At 50.3% G+C, this 16531-nt stretch overlaps 1 protein-coding gene across 6 annotated transcripts in view; it reads right to left on the bottom strand.

Annotated features, from left to right (window-relative positions):
- LOC115089239 (pleckstrin homology domain-containing family A member 5-like) overlaps positions 1-16531 on the bottom strand; it is a 249729-nt gene that overhangs the window by 214691 nt on the left and 18507 nt on the right. For all 6 annotated transcript variants that reach the window (XM_029597341.1, XM_029597344.1, XM_029597346.1 and 3 more), the window contains exon 3: positions 8032-8487. In XM_029597341.1, the coding sequence (XP_029453201.1) occupies positions 8032-8487 (456 nt within the window). The remainder of the gene's footprint in view (positions 1-8031; positions 8488-16531) is intronic.

Below are 16531 nucleotides of genomic sequence, written 5' to 3'. Positions count from 1 at the left end.
CCTGCAATCTGTCCTAAATTCAGCTGCACGACTTATCTTTCACCAAAGTCACTGCACCCATACCAGAACCCTTTCCTCTCTCTCATCTCCTCCTGCTTACACTATTACACCCTGCTCCTCACAGGTCTCCCAGTGATCCATCTCTCTCCCTGCAATCTGTCCTAAATTCAGCTGCATGACTTATCTTTCACCAAAGTCACTGCACCCATACCAGAACCCTTTCCCTCTCTCTCATCTCCTCCTGCTTACACTATTACACCCTGCTCCTCACAGGTCTCCCAGTGATCCATCTCTCTCCCTGCAATCTGTCCTAAATTCAGCTGCGTGACTTATCTTTCACCAAAGTCACTGCACCCATACCAGAACCCTTTCCTCTCTCTCATCTCTTCCTGCTTACACTATTACACCCTGCTCCTCACAGGTCTCCCAGTGATCCATCTCTCTCCCTGCAATCTGCCCTAAATTCAGCTGCACGACTTATCTTTCACCAAAGTCACTGCACCCATACCAGAACCCTTTCCTCTCTCTCATCTCCTCCCGCTTACAGTATTACACCCTGTTCCTCACAGGTCTCCCAGTGATCCATCTCTCTCCCTGCAATCTGTCCTAAATTCAGCTGCATGACTTATCTTTCACCAAAGTCACTGCACCCATACCAGAACCCTTTCCTCTCTCTCATCTCCTCCTGCTTACACTATTACACCCTGCTCCTCACTGGTCTCCCAGTGATCCATCTCTCTCCCTGCAATCTGTCCTAAATTCAGCTGCATGACTTATCTTTCACCAAAGTCACTGCACCCATACCAGAACCCTTTCCTCTCTCTCATCTCCTCCTCTTACACTATTACACCCTGCTCCTCACAGGTCTCCCAGTGATCCATCTCTCTCCCTGCAATCTGTCCTAAATTCAGCTGCATGACTTATCTTTCACCAAAGTCACTGCACCCATACCAGAACCCTTTCCTCTCTCTCATGTCCTCCTGCTTACACTATTACATCCTGCTCCTCACAGGTCTCCCAGTGATCCACCTCTCTCCCTGCAATCTGTCCTAAATTCAGCTGCACGACTTATCTTTCCCCAAAGTCACTGCACCCATACCAGAACCCTTTCCTCTCTCTCATCTCCTCCCTCTTACACTATTACATCCTGCTCCTCAAAGGTCTCCCAGTGATCCATCTCTCTCCCTGCAATCTGTCCTAAATTCAGCTGCATGACTTATCTTTCACCAAAGTCACTGCACCCATACCAGAACCCTTTCCTCTCTCTCATCTCCTCCTGCTTACACTATTACATCCTGCTCCTCACAGGTCTCCCAGTGATCCATCTCTCTCCCTGCAATCTGTCCTAAATTCAGCTGCGTGACTTATCTTTCCCCAAAGTCACTGCACCCATACCAGAACCCTTTCCTCTCTCTCATCTCCTCCTGCTTACACTATTACACCCTGCTCCTCACAGGTCTCCCATGATCCATCTCTCTCCCTGCAATCTGTCCTAAATTCAGCTGCATGACTTATCTTTCACCAAAGTCACTGCACCCATACCAGAACCCTTTCCTCTCTCTCATCTCCTCCTCTTACACTATTACATCCTGCTCCTCACAGGTCTCCCATGATCCATCTCTCTCCCTGCAATCTGTCCTAAATTCAGCTGCATGACTTATCTTTCACCAAAGTCACTGCACCCATACCAGAACCCTTTCCTCTCTCTCATCTCCTCCTGCTTACACTATTACATCCTGCTCCTCACAGGTCTCCCAGTGATCCATCTCTCTCCCTGCAATCTGTCCTAAATTCAGCTGCATGACTTATCTTTCACCAAAGTCACTGCACCCATACCAGAACCCTTTCCTCTCTCTCATCTCCTCCTGCTTACACTATTACATCCTGCTCCTCACAGGTCTCCCAGTGATCCATCTCTCTCCCTGCAATCTCTCCTAAATTCAGCTGCACGACTTATCTTTCACCAAAGTCACTGCACCCATACCAGAACCCTTTCCTCTCTCTCATCTCCTCCTCTTACACTATTACACCCTGCTCCTCACAGGTCTCCCAGTGATCCATCTCTCTCCCTGCAATCTGTCCTAAATTCAGCTGCACGACTTATCTTTCACCAAAGTCACTGCACCCATACCAGAACCCTTTCCTCTCTCTCATCTCCCCCTGCTTACACTATTACATCCTGCTCCTCACAGGTCTCCCAGTGATCCATCTCTCTCCCTGCAATCTGTCCTAAATTCAGCTGCACGACTTATCTTTCCCCAAAGTCACTGCACCCATACCAGAACCCTTTCCTCTCTCTCATCTCCCCCTCTTACACTATTACATCCTGCTCCTCACAGGTCTCCCAGTGATCCATCTCTCTCCCTGCAATCTGTCCTAAATTCAGCTGCATGACTTATCTTTCACCAAAGTCACTGCACCCATACCAGAACCCTTTCCTCTCTCTCATCTCCTCCTCTTACACTATTACATCCTGCTCCTCACAGGTCTCCCAGTGATCCATCTCTCTCCACGCAATCTGTCCTAAATTCAGCTGCACGACTTATCTTTCACCAAAGTCACTGCACCCATACCAGAACCCTTTCCTCTCTCTCATCTCCTCCTCTTACACTATTACATCCTGCTCCTCACAGGTCTCCCAGTGATCCATCTCTCTCCCTGCAATCTGTCCTAAATTCAGCTGCACGACTTATCTTTCACCAAAGTCACTGCACCCATACCAGAACCCTTTCCACTCTCTCATCTCCTCCTCTTACACTATTACATCCTGCTCCTCACAGGTCTCCCAGTGATCCATCTCTCTCCCTGCAATCTGTCCTAAATTCAGCTGCAGGACTTATCTTTCACCAAAGTCACTACACCCATACCAGAACCCTTTCCTCTCTCTCATCTCCTCCCTCTTACACTATTACATCCTGCTCCTCACAGGTCTCCCAGTGATCCATCTCTCTCCCTGCAATCTGTCCTAAATTCAGCTGCATGACTTATCTTTCACCAAAGTCACTGCACCCATACCAGAACCCTTTCCTCTCTCTCATCTCCTCCTGCTTACACTATTACATCCTGCTCCTCACAGCTCTCCCAGTGATCCATCTCTCTCCCTGCAATCTGTCCTAAATTCAGCTGCATGACTTATCTTTCACCAAAGTCACTGCACCCATACCAGAACCCTTTCCTCTCTCTCATCTCCTCCCTCTTACACTATTACACCCTGCTCCTCACAGGTCTCCCAGTGATCCATCTCTCTCCCTGCAATCTGTCCTAAATTCAGCTGCATGACTTATCTTTCACCAAAGTCACTGCACCCATACCAGAACCCTTTCCTCTCTCTCATCTCCTCCTGCTTACACTATTACATCCTGCTCCTCACAGGTCTCCCAGTGATCCATCTCTCTCCCTACAATCTGTCCTAAATTCAGCTGCACGACTTATCTTTCACCAAAGTCACTGCACCCATACCAGAACCCTTTCCTCTCTCTCATCTCCCCCTCTTACACTATTACATCCTGCTCCTCACAGGTCTCCCAGTGATCCATCTCTCTCCCTGCAATCTGTCCTAAATTCAGCTGCATGACTTATCTTTCACCAAAGTCACTGCACCCATACCAGAACCCTTTCCTCTCTCTCATCTCCTCCTCTTACACTATTACACCCTGCTCCTCACAGGTCTCCCAGTGATCCATCTCTCTCCCCTACAATCTGTCCTAAATTCAGCTGCATGACTTATCTTTCACCAAAGTCACTGCACCCATACCAGAACCCTTTCCTCTCTCTCATCTCCTCCCTCTTACACTATTACATCCTGCTCCTCACAGGTCTCCCAGTGATCCATCTCTCTCCCTGCAATCTGTCCTAAATTCAGCTGCATGACTTATCTTTCACCAAAGTCACTGCACCCATACCAGAACCCTTTCCTCTCTCTCATCTCCTCCTCTTACACTATTACATCCTGCTCCTCACAGGTCTCCCAGTGATCCATCTCTCTCCCTGCAATCTGTCCTAAATTCAGCTGCATGACTTATCTTTCACCAAAGTCACTGCACCCATACCAGAACCCTTTCCTCTCTCTCATCTCCTCCTCTTACACTATTACACCCTGCTCCTCACAGGTCTCCCAGTGATCCATCTCTCTCCCTGCAATCTGTCCTAAATTCAGCTGCATGACTTATCTTTCACCAAAGTCACTGCACCCATACCAGAACCCTTTCCACTCTCTCATCTCCTCCTCTTACACTATTACATCCTGCTCCTCACAGGTCTCCCATGATCCATCTCTCTCCCCTACAATCTGTCCTAAATTCAGCTGCATGACTTATCTTTCACCAAAGTCACTGCACCCATACCAGAACCCTTTCCTCTCTCTCATCTCCTCCTCTTACACTATTACATCCTGCTCCTCACAGGTCTCCCAGTGATCCATCTCTCTCCCTGCAATCTGTCCTAAATTCAGCTGCATGACTTATCTTTCACCAAAGTCACTGCACCCATACCAGAAACCCTTTCCTCTCTCTCATCTCCTCCTCTTACACTATTACATCCTGCTCCTCACAGGTCTCCCAGTGATCCATCTCTCTCCCTGCAATCTGTCCTAAATTCAGCTGCACGACTTATCTTTCACCAAAGTCACTGCACCCATACCAGAACCCTTTCCTCTCTCTCATCTCCTCCTCTTACACTATTACACCCTGCTCCTCACAGGTCTCCCAGTGATCCATCTCTCTCCCTGCAATCTGTCCTAAATTCAGCTGCACGACTTATCTTTCACCAAAGTCACTGCACCCATACCAGAACCCTTTCCTCTCTCTGATCTCCTCCCTCTTACACTATTACATCCTGCTCCTCACAGGTCTCCCATGATCCATCTCTCTCCCTGCAATCTGTCCTAAATTCAGCTGCACGACTTATCTTTCACCAAAGTCACTGCACCCATACCAGAACCCTTTCCTCTCTCTCATCTCCTCCTCTTACACTATTACATCCTGCTCCTCACAGGTCTCTCAGTGATCCATCTCTCTCCCTGCAATCTGTCCTAAATTCAGCTGCATGACTTATCTTTCACCAAAGTCACTGCACCCATACCAGAACCCTTTCCTCTCTCTCATCTCCCCCTCTTACACTATTACATCCTGCTCCCCACAGGTCTCCCAGTGATCCATCTCTCTCCCCTACAATCTGTCCTAAATTCAGCTGCACGACTTATCTTTCACCAAATTCACTGCACCCATACCAGAACCCTTTCCTCTCTCTCATCTCCTCCTGCTTACACTATTACATCCTGCTCCTCCCAGGTCTCCCAGTGATCCATCTCTCTCCCTACAATCTGTCCTAAATTCAGCTGCATGACTTATCTTCCACCAAAGTCTCTACGCTCACATAACCCCTCTTCTGTCACTGCATTGGCTCCCCCTCCACATACAGTTCAAGATCTTCTCTCACCTACAAATGCCTTCACCCTGTAGCACCTCACTACCTTACCTCTCTCTACACCCCTCCTCGTGCACTCCGCTCATCACATAAGTCACTCCTATCTGTGTTGTTCTTCTCTACTGCCAATTCCAGACTCCGTGCTTTCCACCCGGCTGCACTGTGTACATGGCATAGTCTTCCTGAACTGGTGCGTCATGCTCCCTCTCTTGCTGTGTTTAAATCACATCTAAACACCCACCTCTTTGAAACTTCTTTTAAATCTTTTGCCTGATTATCTGCTTTTAGTCTTGACTAACTTTCTTTTCTTTTAACAAAGTCTCTTGTCCTGTATGTTTATCTTATTAGACTATAAACTCTATTGAGCTTGGACTGTCTTTTTGTAAGTTTGTATAGATCCATGTATGTCGTGTATCGCTATAGAAATGTTAAGGAGCAGTAACAGTAGCAATAGCAGCAGTAATAGTAGCAGCAGTAGTAATAGCAGTAGTAGCAGCAGCAGCAGTAGTAGTAGTAGTAGCAGTAGTAGTAGCAGCAGCAGTAGTAGTAGCAGTAGTAGTACATACAGAATCAGGCTTCTTTGGATTTCCAGGTCAGTTTGTGTCAGCATTTTTCTAGTACCTGGTAAGTTTTTGGTGCGAGAGGTTCTGGGATCTGAGGCATTCCGGCTTGTTCTGTTTTCCCAAACCTTTATCTGCTGTTATGTTCTACATTGCTCCCAGTAGATGGTGTGTTGTGTTGCTGGGCCTGGTGCAATATTTGCGGTGCTGCCGTTTCATCAGTAGGGTCACTGCTGTTTGAGTTTGGGGTGTCAGTGCAGTGACATCAGAAGGAGGCTCTAGGGGTGCGCAGTTGTCTCTAGCGCCTCCTTTTTAGCGCAACTCCTCATTTAAATACGGTATCGCGCGCCCAGGAGAGGTGGCTCAGCGCGCGTTTTCCGACCTGAAAGAGTTTGGTCACTACTCTCCAGCCAAGACTGGAAGAAGGGCGTCTTCGAATCCGTGCACTACGCTGGCCAGCAAGTAGAAGAGGATTTCCTTCCGTACGGCTTCCATGACCCCAGAGATGACCACCTGCAAGGCACTGCCAGCAGGAGGAAGCACTTGCTTGCTCACAGGGTCCTGGACCTCTTGCCCCGCTCTGCCTCACCACGTTCCTTTCTTGAGCTCTGGTCATCCCAGCTTTCTGCCTCTCAGCACATTACTGCAGAGCGCCCTCGGGATCTCGTCCTGGCATTTCTTTGGTCGGCTATTTCAGGGATCCACCTTCCCATCTGAGCCTTGTTTTGTTTGTCAAGGCCACCATGGCATTTGCAGCATATGCCCTCAGGTCTGTGACATTTTTCCTCTTTTTCATGTAATAATGAGGCCGGGCATTCATGGGAAAACCTGGCAAGCACTCAAACCTGTTGTCAATGGATGCTGCAAACACAAAAACCTCAACCAAGTTCTCATTTTAATAGAAAGATTATTCCAAACTCTAAATGATGAAGCAGAATATTGGAAATCATAAGTTACTTTAACAGGAGAAGCAGTAGTGACACACTGCGGGCTTTAAATAATGAATATAAATAGCCCTACTGATTAAAAATTCAAACATTTAGATCTTTATATAGAGAAAATGCACATTGGAGTTTGTGCTTCATCCGTCCCCATCTCCTCTTCTTTCCAGTGCTCAGATGAATAAAACCCCACATCCAGCATCTGCGGGCTCCAACCTGACTTTTATTTTTCCTCAAAATCTTTCTTAGAAAAAGATTTAAATCAAAACAGCTACACAATTGTACAGTCATCGCTCTGAAGTTTCAGCCCGAGCTGATTCCATCCCTCTGTGTCGATCGCTAGATATACAGGGCTTGGGTTTTGCTAGTTTATTTAACGTTATTTATTAAGTGATGATGTTTAAGTATTGTTAGCAGTGTTAAGTGATGCTCAGACCCAGCCCAGCTCCTGGGCCCTGCTCTCAGCACCTCACAGGAACAGGAGGTGCAGTCTGAGAACGCGTGCAGTCATGCATGTCTCGCCTTCCTAGTTACAGCATGAAACCTGGCGTGCAGGGCATGGATAGGAGCAGACATTACCCACAGCGCCGGCTCGCTCTGGGTACCGGGAGCAGCAGACTTCTCCCTTCTCCTGCACTCCTGGAGGCACAGCTAGCCAGTCGCTTTGCAGGACTGCTGCAATTAGTGTGCATGCGATAGATTTGCCTATTCATTATGGATATCCTGACTGGTTAGCTGAGCTTCCAGGAGAGGGTGGGGAGCCAGTCCTGCATTTCTCCCTTCATGTTCAAGACTTTGCTGGCTCTTCTTCTGGCCATGAGGCCTCTCCTTCTCCACACTGCCTGCTGCATGCATGTGGGTGTGCCGCACATTTTGGCTGATGTAGGTATGTGAAACCCTTCATATACAGACACACACGAGGACATATATATACATACTACATACCTATGAGGACGCACAGGTTTATTTCCCAATGCAAAAATTAAAAAACCCCTCCCTAATTAAAAAAAAAAAGAATCTATATTAAGAAAAAAGATAGGAGAGTTAGAAATAAAACTGAAAGAGCAGGTAAGAAATGGATTTTGTGAAGAATGCCAGGAACTCACCAGGCTCGTGTCTCCTCCTCCTGTTCCTTTTCTCTCTGACCTCTAATCCACTGCTCCAGCTGCAGCATGGAGTCCGTCCTCTGCACGCCCCGGCTGAAGTCTGCCTGTTGAGAGAGGCTTCTCTTGGGATCTGCCAGCTGCCCGTCAGGGCTTTTGCTCTCAGGCCCATTGATGTGAGCGAGCCTGTACTGTCCTGCTGGTGCTGTGCTGGCTGCTAAGCCCTCCTGCTCAGAGCTAGAAAGATGCAGTTTTACACTGTTAATTTTGGTTAAGGGCCTGTCCTGTCCATCCTTCTGAAAGCCGTATTTTTCAGCTTCCAGCGCTTTCTTCTCTTCGTCTTTGCTCACGTCCTTGTTTTTTTGGTTATTCTGTATATCTGGTTTAATGAGTACCTTGTGGTTCGAGACATTATTAACTTCCTGGAGTGGCACGTTTTCACACGTCATCTTCTCCAGTCTACAAACAGAAAACAGCAGATTACAGAATACTCTGGCCCATAACTAAATTAAACTTATTCTATTCTGATAGTTTCCAGGCATCTGAAGAAGCAGTTTGCACAGGCTCATAATTTACCCCTAAACTGTTGGATATACATTTACTTAAACAGGATCACCACTTCCATTTCACCCCACAAGCAGCAGAAACAGTTTCCAGCCTTGCCCTCTCGGACAACAAAGAGTGACTGATGAGGGAGCCGAGTAGTCCCCGCTGTGTACTGGGCCAGTCCTTCAGAGGAGGACAAGGATCAGCCAAAGAGCCTCGTCCTGCCTAAGAAAGGAGCGCGACTTTACAACGCACATGCACACAGGCCAAGCTGTCCTACGCCACTACTTCTCCACCTGCTATTCCTAAGTCCTCTTTAGCGGTGCTGCATGTTCCTATGTAGACATGGCCAGCAGCACCAGGACCCGTGTCTCCCACACCAGAGCAGTGACCATCAGAAGGGCCGGGGGAGGCCACAAACGCTTAATGGACCGAATTACAGGAACAGGGACTTTGGTAAAATGGGGGAGTCTCGCAGGGCTGGGAGGAACTGGGAGAACAGAGGGCTAAGCTAAAAAAAAAGATAGAAAGAGCACCAGATCTTTGTGTTAGGAAAATAAATGAAGTAAGAAAAGAAAAAGCAACCAGCAAGAAGGTGGCTGGGGAAAAAGGGCAAAAGGATGAGCAGAGAAAACGTGGAAGCATCAGAGAAGAGAGGCGGGAACTGAGTCAGGGAAGAGGAAGGCGTTAACAAGTAAAGCCAGGGACAGGCAGCCAAAGAAAGGAAGAGGAAAAATGAGGAGAGAGAAGAAAAAAAAGCAGAAATGCTAAAGAAATGCGTCTGGGAAAGAACCATTTACCCAGAACCGTGAGAGCAGAAAGACCATCCTGCCCGTCCAGCCAATTACCCCAGCTCTACAGCGCCTAAAACGCATTCAGAGATATTCAGACCCTGTCCTCCCCTCCCCCACCAAAGATGAGTCCATCCTCGGGCCGTGACCTCCTTTCCATTTAAAAAGACTCACTTCCTCTGTCATATCTCGCCTTTCCTCTAGAGCAGTGGTTCCCGACCTTTCTTCTATCAGGAAACACCTGCGAGATGACGCTCACATGCATGACACACTGAACACGCGACCATCATGGGACTGGATATAAGCATATGGTCTGCATCCACTGGTGCACAGCAGAACGAACCATACAACTCACCATACAAAATAGATATTCTGATTCTGCTGTCATCTTAACAGTATTACAAACGTCCTCCGTTACCAGGCGTATTGTAAAATAATACAAACGAACTCTATCAAGCCTGCCACACTGCGGCAGCAGCAGTAACTCCAGGAAATGAAACAGCAATAGTCCTACCCAGGAAAAGGCAGCAGTTCACCAGCAGTGCAATATAATATTGAGAAAATACAACAAATAAGGCGGATACAAATCCCCACATGTTAGCAAAGAACCTCATCTCAGTCACATACACACAGACAGACCTGCCTTCACCCAATATAGAATAAAAGACCCCAAATTACAAATGTGCAAACAAAACCTGGACTGGAAACAACCCCAAGACCACCTTCAGCATGCAGTGCAAAACTGGAGACCAGAAACAAAAATATATCCTCCTCCACTAAGCAAAGTTCACAGAGAGAAGAAATGCATATTCTCAAAACTGACATAGTATGGCCCTTGTACCCAGTCACTCCCCTCCATGCCCCCATCACTTCTCAAAACTACTCAATCATCCCTTCACATGCTCATGTAGCAGATTAATGGCCCAATCTACCATCAGCCCTTCTACATCAAATTTAGTACCCAAAGATACCCAATCTTGTACAAATTGAAGTAAACAAGAGATATTATAAAGCTGCAAACCAGATACTGCTAAACCATCCATTTTCTCGTCACCCCCTCAAAATGACAAAGCTCAACCGTGCTCTTCTATTTTGCCAGATGAATGCTGATATCATTGACTTACAACTTTGAACATCAAATCTTTTAATCCACAAAGGCACCATCTGCAAACCATAAAAGAGCTCGGGCAAAACCGCCATTTTAACTAACACATCAGAACCAGAAGCAGCAGAAACACCCAACGGCTCAGTAGAGCTTTAATGTTATCCAAAATAGGAAAAAGTTCAGAGACTTAGTTCCACTGTATGCACCAGTTGAATACCCAAATAAAGCATAGGATGTGTCACCCAAAGGAAAGAAAATGGTCTATTATTCCATTGATCCTTAAAAGACTTATCCAAGAGAAATGTCTCATTTACCGTACATAATTTTCAGTCCTGGATTACTCACAAACAGTAACCTGTCATCTGCAAATCAACTCAATCCGACTATTTTCCTTCCAATCGAAAAACAGGCAAATCATGGAGCTAACAACTAAGGGTTCCAAGGAAGGAACAAATAGTAAGGGGGACCTCTACCCAAAACAAACTCTTAGGTAACTTTCCATTAACCAATAATTGTGCCATAGAAACATAGAAATGACGGCAGAAGAAGACCAAACGGCCCATCCAGTCTGCCCAGCAAGCTACGCACATTTCTTTTCTCATACTGATCTGTTTCTCTTGGCTCTTAGTAACCTTTCGATTCTATTTCCCTTCCACCCCCACCATTAATGCAGAGAGCAGTGTTGGAACTGCATCTAGGTGAAAGATTTAGCTGTTACAGGGAGGCGTGGTTATATGGGTCCTCCCCTGGGAATTTTGTGTTCTGACTCCATCTGCTGGACATGGACCATAACCCACCTTCTGGAATGATCCTGGTACGTACAGGGAATGGAAACATTATGTCTTTACATTACTATGTAAGACTCCCTCCTTATAAAACAACAAGAACGTTATTTACCTCGGCTTCCTTCAGCCCAGGATGAATCGGGGCCCCTTATGCTGAAAGTTGGAAAAAGCAAATCCCTTTAAAAATGCAAAGAGCAACCAAAAATGATGCCCTCCCCACCTTACTTCCTGGGTCACCTCTTCCCTGCTCCCTGCCAGGCTCAGACCTGAATGTCGGGGCGCAGTCCCTGCCTGCCCTCGTGCCGCTGCTTTCAGTGATGCCCTCCCCACCTTACTTCCTGGGTCACCTCTTCCCTGCTCCCTGCCAGGCTCAGACCTGAATGTCGGGGCGCAGTCCCTGCCTGCCCTCGTGCCGCTGCTTTCAGTGATGCCCTCCCCACCTTACTTCCTGGGTCACCTCTTCCCTGCTCCCTGCCAGGCTCAGACCTGAATGTCGGGGCGCAGTCCCTGCCTGCCCTCGTGCCGCTGCTTTCCACGATGCCCTCCCCACCTTACTTCCTGGGTCACCTCTTCCCTGCTCCCTGCCAGGCTCAGACCTGAATGTCGGGGCGCAGTCCCTGCCTGCCCTCGTGCCGCTGCTTTCAGTGATGCCCTCCCCACCTCACTTCCTGGGTCACCTCTTCCCTGCTCCCTGCCAGGCTCAGACCTGAATGTCGGGGCGCAGTCCCTGCCTGCCCTCGTGCCACTGCTTTCCACGATGCCCTCCCCACCTTACTTCCTGGGTCACCTCTTCCCTGCTCCCTGCCAGGCTCAGACCTGAATGTCGGGGCGCAGTCCCTGCCTGCCCTCGTGCCGCTGCTTTCAGTGATGCCCTCCCCACCTCACTTCCTGGGTCACCTCTTCCCTGCTCCCTGCCAGGCTCAGACCTGAATGTCGGGGCGCAGTCCCTGCCTGCCCTCGTGCCGCTGCTTTCAGTGATGCCCTCCCCACCTTACTTCCTGGGTCACCTCTTCCCTGCTCCCTGCCAGGCTCAGACCTGAATGTCGGGGCGCAGTCCCAGCCTGCCCTCGTGCCGCTGCTTTCAGTGATGCCCTCCCCACCTTACTTCCTGGGTCACCTCTTCCCTGCTCCCTGCCAGGCTCAGACCTGAATGTCGGGGCGCAGTCCCTGCCTGCCCTCGTGCCGCTGCTTTCCACGATGCCCTCCCCACCTTACTTCCTGGGTCACCTCTTCCCTGCTCCCTGCCAGGCTCAGACCTGAATGTCGGGGCGCAGTCCCTGCCTGCCCTCGTGCCGCTGCTTTCAGTGATGCCCTCCCCACCTCACTTCCTGGGTCACCTCTTCCCTGCTCCCTGCCAGGCTCAGACCTGAATGTCGGGGCGCAGTCCCTGCCTGCCCTCGTGCCGCTGCTTTCAGTGATGCCCTCCCCACCTTACTTCCTGGGTCACCTCTTCCCTGCTCCCTGCCAGGCTCAGACCTGAATGTCGGGGCGCAGTCCCTGCCTGCCCTCGTGCCACTGCTTTCAGTGATGCCCTCCCCACCTCACTTCCTGGGTCACCTCTTCCCTGCTCCCTGCCAGGCTCAGACCTGAATGTCGGGGCGCAGTCCCTGCCTGCCCTCGTGCCACTGCTTTCAGTGATGCCCTCCCCACCTTACTTCCTGGGTCACCTCTTCCCTGCTCCCTGCCAGGCTCAGACCTGAATGTCGGGGCGCAGTCCCTGCCTGCCCTCGTGCCACTGCTTTCAGTGATGCCCTCCCCACCTTACTTCCTGGGTCACCTCTTCCCTGCTCCCTGCCAGGCTCAGACCTGAATGTCGGGGCGCAGTCCCTGCCTGCCCTCGTGCCGCTGCTTTCAGCGATGCCCTCCCCACCTAACTTCCTGGGTCACCTCTTCCCTGCTCCCTGCCAGGCTCAGACCTGAATGTCGGGGCGCAGTCCCAGCCTGCCCTCGTGCCGCTGCTTTCAGTGATGCCCTCCCCACCTTACTTCCTGGGTCACCTCTTCCCTGCTCCCTGCCAGGCTCAGACCTGAATGTCGGGGCGCAGTCCCTGCCTGCCCTCGTGCCGCTGCTTTCAGTGATGCCCTCCCCACCTTACTTCCTGGGTCACCTCTTCCCTGCTCCCTGCCAGGCTCAGACCTGAATGTCGGGGCGCAGTCCCTGCCTGCCCTCGTGCCGCTGCTTTCAGTGATGCCCTCCCCACCTTACTTCCTGGGTCACCTCTTCCCTGCTCCCTGCCAGGCTCAGACCTGAATGTCGGGGCGCAGTCCCTGCCTGCCCTCGTGCCGCTGCTTTCCGCGATGCCCTCCCCACCTTACTTCCTGGGTCACCTCTTCCCTGCTCCCTGCCAGGCTCAGACCTGAATGTCGGGGCGCAGTCCCTGCCTGCCCTCGTGCCACTGCTTTCAGTGATGCCCTCCCCACCTTACTTCCTGGGTCACCTCTTCCCTGCTCCCTGCCAGGCTCAGACCTGAATGTCGGGGCGCAGTCCCTGCCTGCCCTCGTGCCACTGCTTTCAGCGATGCCCTCCCCACCTTACTTCCTGGGTCACCTCTTCCCTGCTCCCTGCCAGGCTCAGACCTGAATGTCGGGGCGCAGTCCCTGCCTGCCCTCGTGCCGCTGCTTTCAGCGATGCCCTCCCCACCTTACTTCCTGGGTCACCTCTTCCCTGCTCCCTGCCAGGCTCAGACCTGAATGTCGGGGCGCAGTCCCTGCCTGCCCTCGTGCCGCTGCTTTCAGTGATGCCCTCCCCACCTTACTTCCTGGGTCACCTCTTCCCTGCTCCCTGCCAGGCTCAGACCTGAATGTCGGGACGCAGTCCCTGCCTGCCCTCGTGCCGCTGCTTTCAGCGATGCCCTCCCCACCTTACTTCCTGGGTCACCTCTTCCCTGCTCCCTGCCAGGCTCAGACCTGAATGTCGGGGCGCAGTCCCTGCCTGCCCTCGTGCCGCTGCTTTCCACGATGCCCTCCCCACCTTACTTCCTGGGTCACCTCTTCCCTGCTCCCTGCCAGGCTCAGACCTGAATGTCGGGGCGCAGTCCCTGCCTGCCCTCGTGCCGCTGCTTTCAGTGATGCCCTCCCCACCTTACTTCCTGGGTCACCTCTTCCCTGCTCCCTGCCAGGCTCAGACCTGAATGTCGGGGCGCAGTCCCTGCCTGCCCTCGTGCCGCTGCTTTCCACGATGCCCTCCCCACCTTACTTCCGGGTCACCTCTTCCCTGCTCCCTGCCAGGCTCAGACCTGAATGTCGGGGCGCAGTCCCTGCCTGCCCTCGTGCCGCTGCTTTCAGTGATGCCCTCCCCACCTCACTTCCTGGGTCACCTCTTCCCTGCTCCCTGCCAGGCTCAGACCTGAATGTCGGGGCGCAGTCCCTGCCTGCCCTCGTGCCGCTGCTTTCAGTGATGCCCTCCCCACCTTACTTCCTGGGTCACCTCTTCCCTGCTCCCTGCCAGGCTCAGACCTGAATGTCGGGGCGCAGTCCCTGCCTGCCCTCGTGCCGCTGCTTTCAGTGATGCCCTCCCCACCTTACTTCCTGGGTCACCTCTTCCCTGCTCCCTGCCAGGCTCAGACCTGAATGTCGGGGCGCAGTCCCTGCCTGCCCTCGTGCCGCTGCTTTCCACGATGCCCTCCCCACCTTACTTCCTGGGTCACCTCTTCCCTGCTCCCTGCCAGGCTCAGACCTGAATGTCGGGGCGCAGTCCCTGCCTGCCCTCGTGCCGCTGCTTTCCACGATGCCCTCCCCACCTTACTTCCTGGGTCACCTCTTCCCTGCTCCCTGCCAGGCTCAGACCTGAATGTCGGGGCGCAGTCCCTGCCTGCCCTCGTGCCGCTGCTTTCAGCGATGCCCTCCCCACCTTACTTCCTGGGTCACCTCTTCCCTGCTCCCTGCCAGGCTCAGACCTGAATGTCGGGGCGCAGTCCCTGCCTGCCCTCGTGCCGCTGCTTTCAGTGATGCCCTCCCCACCTTACTTCCTGGGTCACCTCTTCCCTGCTCCCTGCCAGGCTCAGACCTGAATGTCGGGGCGCAGTCCCAGCCTGCCCTCGTGCCGCTGCTTTCAATGATACCTTCCTTCCTTACAAAGAACCTTTACAGTTCACCTTCTGCTCTCGGCTTTCAGGCCGTGTCCGAATCACCATGGTTAACTGACATCCAAGCAAATTTTGCAGCTAGAAAAACATCGGTAACCTTTTTTTGTTTTTGCAGTGCTTGAAAAATGTAAATGTTATGGAAAATACTTGTGGCTTCCCTAAGGTTGGAGAAAATAGAATATCTGCAAACACAGCAGTATTACCACACAATGATCCCTCTCCAAACCAAGCAGTGAGTGCTGTGTTCACATCGATCAAACTAAGAGGGGAATTTATTCCAATTATTTCTAATAATACATCTGAGTCCCAAGAACCTGAGGGCTGAGTACAAACAGATGTACTACGATATTTCATACACTTAAAGCAAAAGTACTATCCAAAACTCTTTTTTCAGGCAATTCCGTTGGCTCTTAAAACAAGTATTTATATTTATTAAAATTTGTTGAGCAGCTTGTGCCTAGGCCCTAAGCAATATATATATATAACATACATAATTGATTAAAAAAATTCAAACTTAAAGACATCTTTTCCATTTCCATTTATATTTTATTTTATGGCCAATATTAGTGCTCAAAGATTTTTAAAGCTCCTGCCTTAGCAGCCTTTCACCATTATGAATCTAAGTATAAATTGACAACGATTCTCACCAGAGCCCCACAAAGACATGACAGTGAGAACTCAACACAAACAGAGGGCATGTCTGTATCAAATAGCACAAGACAAAACAATACAGAGACAAAGGGACTAGTAGAACAAAGAAAGAGAACAAGTTGATATTTGGTGGAGTCCAGTCTGCACTGCTGCTTTCAACACACAGCCTGGTTCATCCGGGCATTTCATAAAAACTGTGCAAAAGGGAATGTGGGGTAAGGGGCACTCATGCAATATAAAATGGCATGGAAAAAATGTGTGCCAAAATGCAGACTGTTCTATTTTGTTGCTAACTTGCACGTTTATTTAAAGCAAGGAAGAGGGAGGCAGTCCACAGTTGGAAGACAACTGTTTAACACAAAACACCAATATACTGAAAACCTCATCGTCAATACAAGAGCCAATGGCAGTGAAGCGAGCAATAAGTAATGAGTGATGTAAAGTGTATAGGTTGTTGAATTATTCTCTGAATTTGCTGTAATGCTGACTTTAAAAATGTAGGAATATGAAGTCTATAAATCCACTGTCAAGTTGACCAAGA

Source organism: Rhinatrema bivittatum, chromosome 4, assembly GCF_901001135.1.
Source record: "Rhinatrema bivittatum chromosome 4, aRhiBiv1.1, whole genome shotgun sequence".
Lineage (NCBI taxonomy): Eukaryota > Metazoa > Chordata > Amphibia > Gymnophiona > Rhinatrematidae > Rhinatrema > Rhinatrema bivittatum.
Note: the sequence above shows the minus strand (reverse complement) of the source record. Positions and strands in the feature narration are given on the sequence as shown.